Genomic DNA, 19,550 nt, shown 5'->3' on the forward strand with positions numbered 1-19,550 from the left:
GATTTGATATCAATTTAAGATATTTGAGCTATTAAGAGATTTAAGATATTAACAATGACATTTTTTATTCCAATATTAGTTACCTGTGAACCTTAATGTAAAGAACCATTTATTAATGAGTTATATGTTAATAACCAGTGAAAGTGAACCTTAATGCAAAGAGAACACTTGTCAACCATTTATTAAAGAGTTATATATGTTAACAAAAGGAAAGACAAGAGTAAATAACAACTATTAAATAGGTACAATAAATGGATAAAGTGCAAAAGATTGATAGATGCAAGTCACTGAGTTGGATGTTACTATGAACATTATCTTATGGAATGATAAACTGGAATCACTTGATTTACAGTAAATGGTGAGTGGGGTTAGATTTATTGCCCACATACCTATTGCCATCATGTGCCCTCAGTATAATGATCTTGCATTTGGTTGCAAAGTTCACCATGTAACAATGTCAACGTCTAACATGTATGAAGAGTTATCAGGATGATACTTTTTATAATGGGTGTATAAAAGGAAGAGGAATATTAATACAACAAATTCACCTCCTGCATTTTTGCATCGGGCAAGTCTGTTCGTGTAGAGGTTTTTATACGGCAATGCATATGTATATGATCAAATTTAAAGAGACACGATTGTCTATGTTACCTGAAGTTTCCTGTAAAATCAGTTACTCATGTGCATTTAACTTTCAGAGAAGTCACGATGAGCTCAAGGAGGCAATAAATAAATAAATGAATAAATAAATAAATAAACAAACCCTATACTTCATTTTCACGATTAAGTCAAGTCAGTTTGGCATGTGGTATCTGAAATGTTTTGCACATTGATGAATAATTTGTTAAATATTTCTTTTTAAACTCTACCTATTTCTCTCGATGAACAATTGACAAGTTTGAATGACAATTGGGGGAAAAAATGGCTACCTACTATATTAGCTGTTATCAAAGCCCTTACAATTAGAATAAAGATGATGATTAGTAATGTTGAATTCATGCATTTTCATACTTTAACAGCCACTACATCTGTACGGATCAGTGTTGTAACTTGCATGCTGCACCAACGCTAATAGAAGTACTGACCATTTTTATTTCAAGAATAAAATGACTGGCTAACAGCAGGATACTACAATAACTTTAGTTATGCAGCAGTTTAGGTTAGTAGTGTACTCCCAGTATATAAGGATCAGGGTGCCATATCAGTACATTTGAAAGTGCATTCATAGTTTGAAACCATTCTTTGCAGTACTTCAGAAAGCAGAACAAGAATAATCTGGGTGTTTTGTGGGAAACATGCTATAGTTTACAGCACAGATAATATTATTGTATATACATATATTGCACACACTGTACGATAATTCATTAACTTAATCATCAAAAGTAATGTGCAAAGTTAATGTTTCAGTAATCAGGTGTCACAGCAGTCAAAGGTCTGAAGTGTATATATTGCCATAATGTTAAAAAAATAAAACAAATCAATATTACTGACTCTTTAATGATAATTAAAAGTTACTTTATTGCATTTACATTAAAGAATGAACATTTATGCTGATAATGTCCACAACCCTATGCCTAGGGTATTTCCAAACATTTGGAAGGCACTGCATAAAACATTTAGAAATAAATTTGTTGTGCAAAGGAGTATTGAATATATATGTATTATTGTTTTTTGCATTGTACTCGTACAGTATTTTGTCTTTAAAGTCCCCATGAAATCAAAATTGTTAACATTAAAAAACAAATTATTTATAGAATTTTATAGTATTAATTAAAAGTATTTCAGAAGATTTAAGAGCTAAATGTTTTTTAGGGTTCCCAGTCTTTTTAACAAATGAAGATTTTTCCAGTCATTTTGGATTTACTGTATATGGAGTAAAAAAAAAGTTTTACCCTATGCCTAGGGTATTTCCAAACATTTGGAAGGCACTGCATAAAACATTTAGAAATAAATTTGTTGTGCAAAGGAGTATTGAATATATATGTATTATTGTTTTTTGCATTGTACTCGTACAGTATTTTGTCTTTAAAGTCCCCATGAAATCAAAATTGTTAACATTAAAAAACAAATTATTTATAGAATTTTATAGTATTAATTAAAAGTATTTCAGAAGATTTAAGAGCTAAATGTTTTTTAGGGTTCCCAGTCTTTTTAACAAATGAAGATTTTTCCAGTCATTTTTGATTTACTGTATATGGAGTAAAAAAAAAGTTTTCATCTCTCTCTCTCTCTCACACACACACACACACACACACACAATGGTTTCCATGCTTTATAGGGACATTCTGACATAATGATTTTATGCTGTATAAACTACCCTCATAGAAAAACTTTCTGTATTTTTAGATTTTCAAAAAACTTTATTTTGTACGATTTTTCGTGATCATGGTGACCAAAAAAAGTCCCCACAAAGACAAAAATGACTGGTTCATTACATTTGGTCCACATAATGTAGGGAATACCAGTTAAGACACACACACGAAACCTTACCTTTCAGATGAAACATTATGACATTATGTTGTTGACCATTTTTATGTTTTCACAAACAAGAACAATGTTTACTGAACAGAACCTTATAAAACTTTTTGTTATTGTTATTCTATGACACATTCTGAAATTGTTAATTTGTAAATAAGCTTGTTTTTTTGGGTGTGTCACAACAGTTAAGATTGGAATTTATGTTTTGTAATGTGATTTTTTCCCCCACATCTGTGATTTTGAGAAATGGAAAACGTAGGGAATTGCAATAATGTTCTCTAAAAGAAAAAACAATATGAAAAGTTCTTCAGCGGTTCTTTGGGGTGGTTGAGGTGCTATATAGCACCGCTACTGTATAAAGAACCTGTTAAGCCCAGTATGGTTCTTCAGTGGTTCTTCAGTGGTTCTTTGAGGTGGTTATGGTGCTATATAGCACCACTGTCATACAAAGAACCCATTAAGCCCCTGTAGGTACTCAGTCTCTTAGTTTAGTTGGGGGAATGGATTAAAAAACAACATTAAAATACAGTGTATTTCCTTAAGATAATGTGGTTCTCAACCTTTTTGTCCCCAAGGCCCCTCTAAGGAAATATTCCAGGGCCCCCACACAAAATCTTTTGACCTCAGAAAAGCATAAAAGTGATTCAAAACAGCTTTTGCCATTGTAGTAAAATTTAAGCTAATGAATATGGGGCCTGCCCAACTTTCAAATTAAAACACAACAGGCATATACAATACACACAAATTGTAACAGTATAGGCCTACAAATCAAATCCACACTTAAATCATTTTCAGATCATCATCCATACATAGATTATTAATAGCCTATAGGTCAAGGGGGAAAAAAACTCTGGAAAACAATTCTCAGCTGGAAGCTTACCCACTTTATCACACCACTGTATTCAATTAAATTTTATTTATATAGTGCCAATTCATAACAAAGTTCTCATTGTACTTTTAAGTTAAGTTAACGTTAAGGAGATATGGTTAGTGATATTTGTTGTTTAAGACTTTAACACTGAAGTGTACGTAAAGGTAACGGTGGTCGTTTGTTTCGTGACTATCTCGGAGTATAACGATATAGTTTATAACACTCGTTTAATCTATTTTTTAAATTGCAAAAAACATAAGCTATTTAAAAAAAATCAGCAAACTGCAACAAAACTCATCTCCAATCACCTGTGAGCAGTGAGCGCCCTCCTGGCTCTTTCCCATGTGCGTCTGCACCTCTGGACAAAGGCCTGGGCGGAGGGGACCGCGGAATCAGGTTCCTGTGAAGCAAACAGAGGAGGCTGATAACCATAACCAATAGAACCTTGAAAAGGGGACATACCAGTGGCCGCCACAGGAAGTGTGTTATGGGCATACTCTGCCCAGGTGAGCTGCTGGCTCCAGGAGAGCCAGGTTAACTCAGCAGAGCAGAGATTTCGATCTGGCACAGGACAGAAAACAAGAGGAGAATATAAGGGTGACTACTGATTAGAAACAGGTGTACCCCTAACGAGATAAGATAACGAGATGGGCGGGGTAACAAATAGACAATAGAGCACATGGCAACATAATTACCAACTGACAGCCATGTGCTCCAGACAGACCAGGACAACATAAACAAACCCAGATCAGACCGGCGCCTTGACAATTCGAACCATATTTACTCTTAGTATTAGTATAGGACTACTTGTTTTTTTATTACAGCCCGTGATAATTAATACATTACAAAAACATTGTAAAAATAAAAAATTAGGCTAAAAGAAAGTCATCCCACTCCTCTGTCTACTTCTATCTTTGCTTGGATTACAGCGTCACGCGCCTTAATTTTGAATGTGATTTTTCTCCAATGAGGGGGAGGAGGGGGCGGAACATTTGACAAATTACACTGCAGCACTTATATCATTGTACTGGTTGGCCAATTGGCTGGTTGGTTGGGCCAAAAGTATAATACTCGGACTTGGCAACTATATGGTTGTGGTCTAACGAGATGTCCCCTAGTGGCGGGCTTTATAGCTGCACCGTTACCATGGATTTTTTCTAGTAATAAATATAAAATATAAAAGAACAACATAAAAAATAACACATATGTACACCTTAAAACTATCCAATAAAGGTACAATTCTAAAATTAAATTTAGACATAGTAATGTTAACCATTTAAAGCTCAAATTATGTATTTAATGTAACATGCAAGAGGCATGTTTTACATTACCTAGTGTAAGGTTATGTCAAATACTTCTATGCAAGTGTGACTGGAATGGAAGCAAACAACAATGCTCTAACGTTAGGTAAAAAGTAAGCTCTATTTATTTAGGCTATTTATCATTAGCCTATTTATTAACGTTGGCCTATATCTTGTAATGAATATTTGTATGTAAGTGTTAATGAATTGGATTGAAGATCATTTTCAATTACTGAGGTGAGCCATGAACAGTTTACAACAGTGTGTGAAGCACAATCTAATCAAAGCACTACACTTATTATTCACACACACATTTTATTATGCAAATGATTTTAATACAAACATTAGTGTTTACACAAACTATCCTATCAAAGTAAAGAGAAAATTACATTCATTTTCAGTTAATGGCCAAAAGTATTTGAGCAGTTGTACGACAGTAGCTAAAATTAATTGAACTCATAAGGTTTGCCTTTAAAATAGATATGAGAAGATGGTTTTGTAACAAAAAATATTTTTATTATTGGTTATCTGTTTGAAATTGCAAACCAAATCTGAATCTAGAAATGTACGAAATTATTAATTGATTAAACATTAAGATCTGTTTGATTAAATTAGACAAATGGTTTGACAATATAGTATGACGAAGGGCATAAATGTTTAGCTATATGAAACACTTACGTTTAGTGAAAACTAAGGATGAGTTTTGATTTAGTTTCTTGCACTAAACTGATAATAAGCTGAAATGTTTGATAATGTGCGTTTCTGACTGATCTGTTTAGGGATTATTTGGAAAAAACATTAGGCAATAAAAACCTGAGAATTCAGTACTATCAGGACAATGCAATTCATTCATTTATTTGTTTTTTACAAGAAAAATGTAATACACAAGATAATAGTTTAATTTTCAACTGAAACCAACCTCAGAATCTGTGATGACTCATGATCATATGGGATAGACAGATTTTTAAAAAATTAAATGTAGTATTATTTTTTTAATTGTGTAAATGATGAAAGATGCCAGATTTCATTGCACTAAATCCCCTTCAGTGGAAGAGAACAGATTACTTTAAATGGATAAGAATTTACTATGTTTTGTTTTGTAATTTTCTTTTGTGTGATGTGCTTTCTGACACATTAGAAAGTGCATCGTGTTCAATTCTATTCGCAGTTTCTGTATGTCTTTCATCAGCTGGTCCATGTCTTTCAAGCGATTCATTTTCTCAATTGATAAGAAAAGTTTTAATAAACCAGTTTGCAGAAATACATGCTATTCTTGCAAGTTGGAGCACCCCTTATGAGCAGAATCTGATATGACCTGTTGTGCATCCTCAGAATGTCCTCTGGACTATGTGTATCTACGTGTATTTTGTCAAGTTTGGATTTTGCATTCAGAAGACACAAGTCTATTAGTTAAAGGAAGGCTAATTTTTTTTGGCTTATATATTTGCAATGTTTAGATGTGCCAAATTTCTGAGTCAGATTTTAGTCCCTAAAGTTGCAGATTTATGAACTGCAATGTAAATGGCTTTATTATAGTGCTATCTAGGAGGCACCCAAGTTTAGAGCAATATGGTTCAATCACTTTCTGTGCTTGGACCCCTAACAATGATTTGCAAGTCTTATCCACGTGTATAAATAAAGTATTCAGTGTCAGACTCAATATAAATCTGCATGAAAGAAATGTATTGATATTGCTGCAGGGCTTTAAATATTGCATTACAGAAAAGTATGTCAAAGCTGGTTAAAGATACAACATAATTTCCTTAATAACATACAAATGTCGTCAAGCTGGTCAAAAATTCAAAATAAATTTTGGGCATGTGTTCTTCATACAAATGTTTAATTTATTCCATTTAAATGCCTTTTTGTTTAATTTATTTTATCTTTGTATTGGTCCAATTCAATTTATTTAAGTATATAAGAAAGTGAGTCAAAAATCTACACCTTAGAAACAAAAAATAAAGGGCATGTTTTGTTATGATATTATAAAGAAGTGATTTTTTCAAATCACTCAAAACTGCTCTGCCATTTTAACTTAACATGCACACTGAGAGAAGCAGAGAACAGCATTTCCACTCTAACACATCTCAGGTCTCTTCTTGGCTGCCCGGCAGCGGAGAACTTTGAGGAAGCTGTCAATTTTGTGGGAGTCCCTGCGGAAACAGGACAGCAGGAAATGGAAATTGACAAGTTGAGAAGTTTTATCCTGGCCAAGGCTGTTTATGTAAAAAGGGAGAGAGGACAGGTTGTCTGAAGTTGAGCCCATCTGTAGAGAAGAAAACACGGACAGTGACAATGTATAAAACAACCCTGCTTAAAACGATTTCTTTCAATGTTTTTATCCAGACATCATTCATTTTTACTTCATACTGCCCTCCTACAATCATCATTCACAATATACACACTGTGAGCTGTGCAATCACCTTGTTAAAGACGTGCTCCAGACCTGCTTCCAGGCTGTTGATGTTGTCCTGCAGCTCTTTGGTTTTGCTGTTAATGGTGTTGTGTTCTGGATGTGCCAGGCTGGACGCCTCAGAGGAGAGAAGGGCGAGGGGATCGGACCACGCCAGCAGCAGAGACCGAGCCAGAGAAAGCAACTCATCCTCCTGCACAAACAATCAGATAAAACGTCATTCACTACTTGTCTGATTTGCCTGTAACTAACTACAATTGTGACCACAAGTGGGAGATGTTTACTCATAGTTGACACTGCACATTAAAGGGTTAGTTCACCCCCAAAAAAAGTTAATCCATCTTGTTCCAAGTCCATAAGACATTCGAACCAATGAGGTTTCATGAAAGCATGTTTGTAATTCTGCAAGAACCAGTGAGTCAGAGAGGCAAGTATAGTTGAGTTCACATGTATCATATTAATGTGCTCTATGTATGTTTTGATTAATGCTCACATGTGAATAAAAACCTAAATTAAATCTATTCATCATGTAAAGTGATGATGTCTCTCTAGAGGACTTAAACAGATTAAACAGCTTGATTCATATAGATTTCTTTTTCAATATCTTTATAAATTTTCTGAAGTGTCAAATTTTGGTAGTATGGACGTTCAATAGAGGAACAGAAATCTCTCATGTTTCATTAAAAATCTTCTTTTTTTTGTTTTGAAGATTGATGAAAGTCTTATGTTAAATGACAGGAATGTTTATTTTTGGGTGAAATATGCTGAAAATACATTGGATTGAGACACTCTGAATAAAAAAAAAACTATTAGGATTTCAAACATTTCCAAGATTTGTAAATTATTTATAGTATATATATAGATACTTCATATAGTACAAATTTTTTAATTATGTATTTTTGTATATTTTGTTTTATATAAAGTATTACAGTTACAACAATTTAATAATATATTTTATATAATAAAAATGCATCTTTATATTTGTTTTTAAATTATGTATATATATATATAATACACTCTAAAAAATGCTGGGTTAAATATAACACAGCTATTGGGTTGTTTTGACCCAGCGGTTGGGTTCTAAACAACCCAACCGCTGGGTCAAAACAACCCAATAGCTGGGTTTGTCCCTTTTTAACCCAGCGCTGGGTTATATTTAACCCAGCATTTTTTAGAGTTTATATATATAATATAATATAATGATTTTAATGAGAAATTATTTTAAAAATACCTTTTGAAAAGGTATCACCCGAGTGACAGCTGTCACATCTTTTTTCTAAAGGTTCAGGAGAAAACCCAACCGCTGGGTCAAAACAACCCAATAGCTGGGTTTGTCCCTTTTTAACCCAGCGCTGGGTTATATTTAACCCAGCATTTTTTAGAGTTTATATATATAATATAATATAATGATTTTAATGAGAAATTATTTAAAAAATACCTTTTGAAAAGGTATCATCCGAGTGACAGCTGTCACATCTTTTTTCTAAAGGTTCAGGAGAAAGGCGTGCTCTTACCGGGACTTTCAGGGCTTGGTCTTTGTCATTGGGAATCTGAAGGGAGGATGTGTGGCACATCGACGGACGGGGCATCATAGCCCTACCAACAGGAGGAAAGTGAGAATCCTGTGGATGAAAGCAAGGTTAATATTAAACAACCAACATCAAATCAATGAAATAAATACCTGTTTGGATAAAACTGAAGTCACATATTGCAAATAACCCAGTGAGTGGGCATATAACACCTCATAAACACATGTTTACCAGGGTGTTTGGTACTGACCAGGTCATTAGTGAGAGAGGTGCTGAGAGAGTGAAGTTTGTCTGAAAGCTGAGAGGCTCGCTCCAGTAAATCATTCAGAACGACACCATTGATGGTGACAAACGCACACATCAGAACAGCCACTGAAAAGCAAAAAGAAAAAAAAAACGTTCAAAAATAACATTAGGGTCATCTAAAGGCCAGTAAGAATGAACAGAAAATGGAAAAGGGGATGTAAAGAAGGAGGGAGGAGAAGTAAAGTATAAAATGTGGCAGGGAAAGGTTAGTCTGAGAAAGACATAAGGTTTGCTTACCTGCAAAATACAGTCTAGATCCTTGAGTCATTTTAACTGGTTTTAATTGGTCTCAGTTGAATCTCGGCAGTCTGATTTCCTCTCTTGAGCTCTCGGTCATTTTCTTACCATTATATAGGCCTGCTCTTCTTGGTCCTCTCATTTGCATATGCAATGAGTCTTGAACTCCAGGTGTATTAGTTAAATCCTAAAACTAATGAAAAACATTGATGTGAGGGTTTGGCTGATCAATATTTATAAGCTGTCTGAGTAGATACAGGACACGAGGGCAAAAATCAGATGATCAGATGATGATCAGGCGGTCAGATAAATAAATGTAAAACATTCTTTCTTCTCTTTTAACTTTTAGTTAGTGATGATATTTGTGACGTTTGATGATTTGTGTGCCTGTTTTTTTCTAAAAATGTGTGTTTTATTATTTTTTTGGCGTGATTGCATTATTTTAGGGTGTCTGAATGGAAAAACAAATTGATTTTTAATAGACTGCACCACTATCAGAATCAGAAAGAGCATTTACACACACACAAGGAACTTGGTGACAGGAGCTTCCAGTGCAGAAAAAAAGGTACAGGCATAGTGCAGACATACATATAATTTAAGCTAATAAAATGGCCTTTTTTTAAATAAACTGGCTGTTTTGGTGCTCAGTGCTCTGTAGCGCCAGTTCAAAGAGAAGGTGGGCCAGGTGTGAAGGGTCCGAGTTGATTTTCCCAGCTCTTTTCCTTTTTATGGAAGTTGTGTACCCATTCTACACTCTTACAGCCACATGCCATTTAAAAAAGTCTTCACATGTGAGACCCTTCCCCCAGCAATGAGGAAACACAAATTTGTCATGACCTACTGTGAACTGAGAGGGTTTTAACCCTTTTTGTTTCTTTTCTGTTCTTTCCTTGTTTATTTATGTCTGAATGTGCTGGTCCAATTCTTATGAAAGTTTCCTGTTCCCTTTATGTTTTCTGACTTAATAGTTAGTTACAGTGTGTGACCTTACAGGACCTTGAAACAACAAGCCTTTTGTAACATTTTGTGTAATGGTGTTATCATTCATTCTTTCCCTTATGAAAATTAACCGGCTTTTTTTTTTGGTAGTAAAAGTGTTGTAACCATGTGTTTGTAATGGTGTTATCATTCATTCTTTCCCTTATGAAAATTAACCGGCTTTTTTTTTGGTAGTAAAAGTGTTGTAACCATGTGTTTCAGTAGCCCCTCACTGCAGAACACAAGCTCCAGGGGGCGGGGTTGGATCCACATCTAGGGGGTGGAGATTGGTAGGTTTAACGTGGAGATGGGTGGGTTTAGGGATCAGGGGGTGGAGACGGGTAGGTTTAGGGATATGTAAGGTGGGAGGAGTTGGATCTGGATCCAACCTCGCCCCCTGGATCTTGTGTTCTGCAGTGAGGACCATCTCATGTTTTTGGCGTATTGATTACCATATGTTTAACCACGGTCTCACTACTTTTTTTTGTGGTTTTGTAGTAAATCCATAGTTATTTTTTGTAAGGATTCATTTTGTTACCTCAAATTGGAGTCTCTCCAAAACTTCGCATATATTTTGGGAACTTTAAAATTTCACATACAGCCTATTTCACCTATACTTTTTATAATTTCATTTGGCCAACTCCTAAAAACTCTGTCATAAGAACTCCAATAATATCCAATTATTATCCGATAAACAACCTTATAGTCTCATTACAGAGAGAATAGCATTGTATGCATGTGTATTGGGGCGTTTCTCCTCCCTCAAGACTCCTGGAGAAGGAGGCGTGGATTATGGGATTCTGATCCCATAGTGGATCCAGTAGGTACTTAATGCGTGTTCCAGTTCAAAAATATTCATTTTGTTTTCCAGGTAAATCTTGCCAGATCTTTCCGGACTGCAGACCCAGGTAAAGTAATTGCTTGACATTTCATGCTAATTTAATTATCTGCACTTTAGCTCGTTGGCAGCAGTGTAAATGCATATGGATGTGGGTTGATTGTTTAGAGAACAGGACGTTCTTGTCTGAGGGTCGCCGTTAAATACCTCCGGCATTTTCAGATGCGCGCGCTGCTTTCAGTCATTTCTTCCTACAGCTTTAATCGCGTAACATCTTGATATAGACAGACAGGTAGGCTTAAGCCAAGCTTAACTTTTTAAGTAACCGTTGATGCACAGATCCGCAAAAGTTTCAGATCTTTAGAAAGTAACAACTATGCTTTTGTTGCAGTTAAACGTATCCACATGCTCACGGACACAATCGAATAGGACACGTTTTAAAAGTAATAAAAAGATCGTTTTTTTACGAATTTGACTTTAATGATACAGGCATTTTAGCCTTGATGATAATTTAGTTTATTTAGAGAACATAAACAATAAAAGAGTATAAAGTGTAATACAAATACAAAACACACTCTACAATAAAACTGCAGTAATAAAAAGGTTATAAATAATTCTAATAGATATTTAAAATGAAACGGTAAAACTTGCACATATGTTACTTCATGCATGTTTTGTCCCGCGGAATTTCAATTTATTATTATGCATCCAACTGTAATTTAGACTTTCCGAAATTAATTTATTAACCAACATTGAGAGGATTAGACAGATTGCTTTATAAAGTTAAGTTTCTGATTTTATAGTCTACGACTAGACTTTTGGCGCTTTTGTGAAGGGGTAAAACAGTTTGAACAGATGAGGGGGCGGGGTGAGCAATGAAAGAAACTTATCTGCCGTCGAATAATATAGTATGTTGCAACATCTTCAGCATCAGTTTTCTCTCGAAAACCTAAATGTAAATAGGTTACTATATTAAAACATATATTAAGTGACCACTATTTTGAATATTGATTCAAATGTGACCCCCTTTCTGGCATCAAAACTCTTAAAAGCCAAATGGATTTGCTTGATTTAGCTTATAGTCTGGTCTGAACACCATATAGCTGAGGAATGGAATTTTAATTCAAATTGAAACTGTATTCATATAGAAATAGCTAATTGTATTTTAATTAGTGCTGTCAAACGATTAATCGCAATTAATCGCATCCAAAATAAATGTTTTTGTTTACACAATATATGTGTGTGTACTGTGTATATATATTTTGTATATATAAAGATACACACATACAGTATATATTTGGAACATATTTACATGTATTTACATGTTTATATTTATGTTCATATAATTTATATTATATATAAAAATATATTTAATATATAAATATAACATATTTTTCTTAAATATATACATGCATGTGTGTGTATTTATATATACATAATAAATATACCCAGTACACACATATATGGTGTAAACAAAAACTTATTTTGAATGCGATTAATTGCGATTAACCGTTTGACAGCACTAATATTAATTATCTATATGACATCCATTTAGAGGGATGGGTTAGTAAATGTAGTGCACAATTCACAATAAAAATAAAGTTTGAAGGGAAAGTTATACGTTACATTGTGATGGGTTCTAAAGTGGCTGGTGGTGATGCTTTTAATGCATTAGTTTTTTAATTAATTAATTAATCTGCTACTTCTATTTAGTGTACATAAATGTAAATGGAGGGGGGGGGGGGTAAGCCTTTGTTTTTCATTTTAAAGGCAGAAGAAAGTTGTAAAATGTGTTAATTTTAATGTTTTCATTTAACCATTTTACATTTATTCATAAATCTCAATTTTACATTTACATTTACCTTTAGTCATTTTGCAGACACTTTTATCCAAAGTGACTTACAATTGGGGAATACATAAAGTGATTCTTCTTAAAGAGGCAAACAGACACAGGAAGTGCTTGTAATACCAAGTTTTAGGCATTGTTCAAATAAGTACAAGCTAGAAAGGGAAGGAATAAGGGAAGGAATTTTATTTATTTTGTATTTATTCTAGTGTACACCCTGGCTGTATTCATTTAAATCTTTAAGAAAAAAGGATGCTATTTAAATGAGACTGCGTTTAGATGAAAATAAATATGATAAACAGAGAAAAAAAGTGTAAATTGGTGCACGTCATGAAAACATGTTTCCATTAGGGGGCGTCCAAGAAGTTGTGCAGCTTTTCTGTGTCTGAATGCAAGTTAAGTTTCTCTGCATACTTTCCATTGTCTCAGCACACTTCATTACACACTGTTGCTTTAGGTGCAGAAAAAAAAACACAATTATTTGCTTTTTGCATATGAAGCACCATACTTTCAAAATGTTTTTTTTAAATGCTTTTTTTAATGCTCACTGTTTGATCTCTTGCTCATGTACATATGTGCCCTCTCACGTTCCCCCTCCTTCCTCCCCTGTGTACTATGTACACTCCCCCTCCCTCTTGCCAACTCCAACTGTCCATTCTCTCTTGCACATGCAACCACAGGAGCGCACGGATCACACCAACGCCACAGAACCATGTCGGACTCAGAGACTGCAGCTCCTGCCGAGACCCCTGTCCCAGCACCCTGTGTGGCCATCAAGGCAGATCTAGACAAATGGTAAGTGACTGGAGTAGCAGTCATGTATGGTCCATAATACCGGTCTGTTGCAACTCTGTATGGACCAAATTAAAATCTGTTAAATTCTCATACTCTAAAATGTGGATTTATTTCCACATAGATTTATTTTAGTTCTTAATTAGTTAAGGTTGGTGATATTCAATAGAATTATGATACGCAGTGTAAATACTGCATCGTGATGGCGATCCAAAATGGAGGGAAGAAAGGACCTTGCGCCGAATATGAGGTGGAAGGTTCGCGCAGAGGGATCCAGTGTTTTTAATAAGATGTAACTTAATTAAGTTTAGTGAGTTTTTTAAATGGTTTGATTGGTGTCAGTTTAATGCGAGTTGGCAACAGCAGTGGGGCCGCTCATTAAGAGCATTCTGGGGTTTTTCTTCAACTTCAGTTCTTCCTCACGGCTGATTGGCTGTTGGGAATGTGTCTACGTCATGCTTTTCCTCTCGCTCGTCCTGCCATCCCTTATTTCCTCTCTCAATCTTCACCATTTCTGTCCATGCAGCCTCCCTGACCTCGCTTTGTTATGTTTGAGTTTGACCACTTAAATGAGAGGGAATCACTGATGTTTACGGGTGAACCTTTTCTCCGGTTTTCCCTGCCCTCCCACTAATGGGTTTTGCTGGTTTTATATCCTGCACATGAAGGAGATTGTGACCAGTGGCCAGTGATGAACATTCGTTCAGTATGCATATGCTGTCCTTCCTCCTATGTAGGGTTTCATTGTGTTCCCTCTCTCTTGACCATTGACACCAGCCATTGCTCAAGCTGTATTTTGACCCTAATCCCCACACCCACCCCAAAAAAATGTAGACTGGCTGCTTTTGGTGTTTGTAGTGTCGACAGGCCTGGGCAGCATGAGAAAGGAGATAAGGTTGCACATACGCTGACCTTTGGTGTGCAAGGACCAGATAGGGGAAGGGTGTGTGGGGGTAAGAATTTGCTTGAATAATGTGTCACTGTTTCATCTGAAGCACTGGCCATCACAGTCACCTTCATTTACAGCAGTGCTTCTCAACTCCAGTCTTTGAGACCCACCTCCCAAGATATTTCAGATGTATCCCTGTTCAACACACCAAAAGGCTGATGAGATGAATCAGGTGTTTTAATTAGAGAGACATCTAAAACATTCTGGTAGGTGGGACACTGCTTTAGCGGATATAAAACCAACAAAGTCCACTGTAATCCAAAATGGATTTGAGGGAGGGCAGTGAAAAATGGCAGAACTGTTAACAGTTAAAACGCTGTTAGCAGGTCAGTTTGTCATTGACCTTTCTGTGACCATTTTGACCAGCAACTTGCATGTGTTGCTGACTAGCTGAATGTTTAACCTTACAGAAGGTGACCTTAAATAATATACACCACACTAGTATTTATAGTGCCCTCGTACATGGTAATGCATAGATGTGTGTATGTGTCTGTCATCCATTATACAGTGTGACATGTACTATTCACTGGATCACTTTACACCTGGTCTAAGCAGACCCCAGAAGCTAGCAGTTATTCACTGGGAGAATGCATCTGGCTGCCTGTTGTGGAGCAGTGTAAAATTTGTGAATTTGTGACCTTGAGATGTCCATTTTGTACGGTTTCAAAGTCTGTGACTAAACATCAGCCTCAGAGTTAACGTACAGCCATCGTGTCCTATAGGGTGTCCTTTCAAGAATGTTAATGCAAATCACACGTTAATCGTTTACACTTTAAGCTGATTTTTTCCCTCTCATTTGTGTTAGCATGCCTGCTCTTGTAGCGGTTGGAATGTATTGTTCTAGTTTTGTAGAAGCCCCCCTCAGGGTAAACAGTGTTACTTAATCTATCAATAAACAAAAGCATCTGCTTTATCAGCATAGGATAGCTTTGTTATAGGAGCTCCATGTGGAAATAAATCAATTCCATATGGATTCGGTATTTATTAGATTCCAATTGAATTATTCTTTGGGTCAAGTAAAATTATTTCCTGTTTGTTGTGTTTAAGATCAGAGCACTCCTGAGCCGTGCCCTTTTTCCTTTTGCATTATATATGTGGAGGACTGGCCATCATGTGAATTATTCAGTCTTAATTTAGGGAAGGTGATCATCCCCTTCCCATTTGTCTGATGCTTTTTGGTATCATTCTAATTTTACACCCCCAAGACTGACAGATTTCAATATTTGACTGGCAAATAAATATGGTTTGGTTCTTTGAATGCACATTTGTAGCACATTTTAAGATCAATTTATCTATAGTTCAAGCCAAAAAGGAAAATTCTGTCATCATTTACTCACACTCACGTCATTACAAACCATTTCTTCTGCAGAGCACAAATGATACTATAGGGAAGAATGTTGGTAACCAAACAGTTCTGACTTTCATTTTATGGACAAAAAAAAGAAAGCTCTTTCTCAAAACATTTTCTTTTATATTCCACAGAAAAAAGAAAGTCATACAATTTGGGAACAAGGTGTGAGTGAGTAAATGATGAACCATCCCTAACACTAGCTTTTAAAATGACAATTTCAATTTTACACCACATATATAGAGTGTTTCAACATTTGTCTCCCAAATCAAAAGGTCTTTAAACACACCCATGTTCTGGTTCATTTGACACAGTTTTCCAGAAATTCAACACATTTTGAAATCAAACTAGCTTTTAAATGGACCATTTTTTGAGCCCAAAACAACTGGTGCTTTTCCAGTTGACTAGAAATGGTTTTGTGATCTCTAATTATTGGTTGTTGAGGATAAAGACATAATCTGACCCTAATTGTTTTTTGTCAATTAGTCTTGTGCTTCACAATGGTCCATTCTCCCTTTGCATGTCTTCTCTCTGAATCTAGTATTAGTATTAAAATGGCTGCCTATGAAGAGGAAATGCCCTTGGCTAGTGAAATCCCCCCATACATCCTTACACCTACGTCACGTGGCTCATCAGAACCAGTCTGCATAAGGCACTTTATATTTAAATCGACCAGCTGTGTGTTACATCACCACTCTCTCTGAGAAAAGAGAGAAAGCGAGGAAGAGCATGCTTATGTCACCATGCGAGATGCAGCAGATGATCTGTGGGGGAGGGAGAGACTAAAATCATTTTCTCTCCGGGGGAGGGGCTCGCTCTTTTCCTCACAAGTCACGACATCTCTCTCTTTTAGCAGGAGGCATGTCTCTTTTCCATTACCTGCTTGCTTTGTCACGTGATTCTAGGGCTCTATCTTTCACTCGTTCAGCTGGATTATCCGCCTCCCTCGCTTTGCATCTCTTTCCCCCCTTTGCGCTGTCATTCCAACCCTTGTTTTCGCTCCATCACTCTAATGCAGTGTGTCAGTGTCTGCCGTTGTTTGGTGTGGAGAGGCTCAAATAATCTCACTCGTACAAATGCATACATACTGTCTCATTCAGTCCCAGCAGAATCCAGCCTATCATGAGTGCACATTTTATAAGACTTTGCAGAAACTAAAGACAATACCAAAGTTATGTAATTTCTTTACAGTGTGTGGTACAGAACCTTTATACTTGATCATGAAGTCTTGTGTGCTTCAGAGGGACAAATCTGCATTTTTGCGTTGTATATGTGATATGTTGATGTGAATCAGTGTGTGTGTGTGTGCTGGAGTAATGAGCGTGTTTTCTATGTGCTACAGTGTAAAGGAGAATGGTGAGGAAGCGTGTAAGGAGCTAATGGAGGCATTTGCTGCCTGTGTGAAGAGCAATGCTGAAGCGTCATGAGGAGCTCAACATGCAGGAAAAGTAATGCACATTCACTTGCTTCATTCCCCTTTACATGTCAGACCAGTATTTTATTTATGTCAGATCAACAGATGTATTATGTACTATTGTCTTTTCTAAATATGTGAATATGGCTGACTGATCAGTATTTCAAATTAGTTGGGAATGGTCTAATAATTTAGGATGCGCAGATCTAAAAAAAAAATAATTTCCATGTTATGGGTGAGAACCGATAATTGGCTTATAATTATATTCATTTTGAGATTAGCTGAATAAACTGTTTTCATGAAATTATTCGTTTTGTTAAAGATAAGTGAATGAGTCCTGTATCGTGGCAAAATTTAAACTAAATGTAATGGGGGAATTAAGTATGCAAGAATAAATGTCCAACATAGACTATAATGTTAAACTGAATTTAAAAAAATCTTTCACTGTAAAAAAATGAGTCAAGTTTACTTTGTTACTTCACTGCCTTAAAATTTATGTTAACTTGACAATTATTTTAGATCAAATTAATTTTAGAGTGTAGTCAGCCTTTAAAAAAAGTCAGTGTTACGTCATTACTAACTAATTCACTCCACAAATGTTTATGTTGTTGTCAAGTGAAACCATGTCAACTGGAAAATATATTTATTTAATATTCTTAATATTATCCGTTGATTGGCTGTTAATTTAACTGTTTAATCTTAAGCACATTCGATCTGCTCTGTTTTATGATTGTCTTCATGATTTTTCATTATCATTTGAAATTTATGATTCTCTGTATTTCTGTTTGTTTTTAGGGTTTCACTGCACTGAGTCCTCCACCTTCCCAGAATTCCCTGCAGCTCATGGCACTGGACTAAACGATGGGGTTTGGGGTTTGGCAGCAGAGACCATATTTGTGTCTCTTCCCTTCTCTACCCCCCTGTGAAGCTTAAATAGATTCCTCCAACCACCAACCTCTCCTCCCCTTTTGTGGCTGATTGTATTGATCTGATCTGTAGACAGTTTGAGATTTGATGTAAATTATGTGTCTCAGATGCTTTCAAAATGGAATAAAGATTTAAAAAATGGTTCGATATTTGTTACTGAATTTGTTTGACAATGTTTGTTTTCGTTTTTAGGTAAACTCCTTAAAAACAGCTTTCATTAACTTGCTTAGCAGATCCTGTCAATCCACACATAAGAGTCTGCTAAATGCACATGTAAATGTAAAAATACTGAAAACTACTTTGCAAAAACACAACTAGGCCCATCAAAGATGGATATTCCAGCAAGCCTTTGAGTGTTTTTGCTAAAAATGACAATGTAGATGGGACAGCTATAGTCCATAAATAATATAAATGATCTGAAAATATGCATTATAATATGTACCAGACGGCAACAGTTCAAAGAGGGAGCGTGCTGGATGTGAGGGGTCCAGAGTGATTTTGCCAGCCCTTTTGCTCACTCTGGATAAGTACAGGTCTTGGAGAGTGGGGTGGGGGGGGAAGAGATTACGGACTATCCTCTGTAGTCTTCTGAGGTCAGATTTGGTATTTGAGCTGAACCAGACAGTTATTGAAGTGCAGAAGACGGATTCAATGATGGCAGAGTAGAACGGTTTCAGAAGCTCTTGTGGCAGGTTGAATTTCCTCAGCTGGCAAAAAGGAAGTACAGCCTCTGCTGGGCCTTTTTAACAATGAACAATGGACTCAATGTGAATGTCCCACTTCAGATCCTGAGAGATTGTGGAGCCCAGGAACCTGAATGACTCCACTGTTGTTACAGTGCTGTTCATGATGGTTTTAGCAATAAAGCAGGCAAAAAGTGAATTTCTTTACATTTTAATTTATTTTCTGCTCTAGTGTGTCACTTAATCAAACTTTCTAATAAACCTGACTTTAAAAATTGATGGATCGCTGACGAATTCTGTTCCTGTAAGTCACTTTGGTTAGTTTAATAAAAAAATTTTTTTTTTAAAAACCACACTGTTTACACACAGTTTCTGAAACCTGACACCAAATCCATACACTAATTCTCAGCCTTTTAATCAGTTTCATAAAACTGAACATACATTTAATCAAATCTAACATGAATTACAGTTTTTTTGTTGTTGTTTTTTTTAAAAAAAAAAACTGCTTACATTTTCAAAACTGCCTCTTTCTTCAAAACTTTACACACAAATCCAAGAATTGCACACAAAAAATGCCTCACATCTCTTGCAAAATGAAGCACTGCATTCAAAATATCACAAACACAAATCGCAAAAGTAA

At 35.7% G+C, this 19,550-nt stretch overlaps 1 protein-coding gene and 1 long non-coding RNA gene across 4 annotated transcripts; one reads left to right on the top strand and one right to left on the bottom strand.

Moving 5' to 3' along the window:
- Window positions 1-6,549: 6,549 nt before the first annotated feature.
- Window positions 6,550-9,183, bottom strand: LOC107583102 (prolactin-like). Its single transcript, XM_016269196.1, has 5 exons — window positions 9,136-9,183; window positions 8,843-8,964; window positions 8,578-8,685; window positions 7,074-7,256; window positions 6,550-6,916 (listed from the first exon to the last, which is right to left on the bottom strand). Exons 1-5 carry the CDS (start codon window positions 9,164-9,166, stop codon window positions 6,728-6,730), a joined length of 633 nt encoding a protein of 210 aa, XP_016124682.1. The 5' UTR covers window positions 9,167-9,183; the 3' UTR covers window positions 6,550-6,727.
- A 1,746-nt stretch (window positions 9,184-10,929) lies between these two features.
- On the top strand, window positions 10,930-18,360 carry LOC107583103 (uncharacterized). Of its 3 annotated transcripts, none has more exons than XR_001609011.1 (4): window positions 10,930-11,021; window positions 13,478-13,592; window positions 17,229-17,334; window positions 18,096-18,360. It is a non-coding gene; the product is annotated as an uncharacterized lncRNA (long non-coding RNA). The 3 variants fall into 3 exon arrangements; XR_001609012.1 differs by lacking the exon at window positions 10,930-11,021 and adding an exon at window positions 11,226-11,243; XR_001609010.1 differs by lacking the exon at window positions 10,930-11,021 and having other exon boundaries at window positions 13,432-13,592.
- Window positions 18,361-19,550: the final 1,190 nt, after the last annotated feature.

The sequence above is a fragment of the Sinocyclocheilus grahami genome, unplaced genomic scaffold, assembly GCF_001515645.1.
Source record: "Sinocyclocheilus grahami isolate Dianchi unplaced genomic scaffold, SAMN03320097.WGS_v1.1 scaffold49.1, whole genome shotgun sequence".
Taxonomy (NCBI): Eukaryota; Metazoa; Chordata; class Actinopteri; order Cypriniformes; family Cyprinidae; genus Sinocyclocheilus; species Sinocyclocheilus grahami.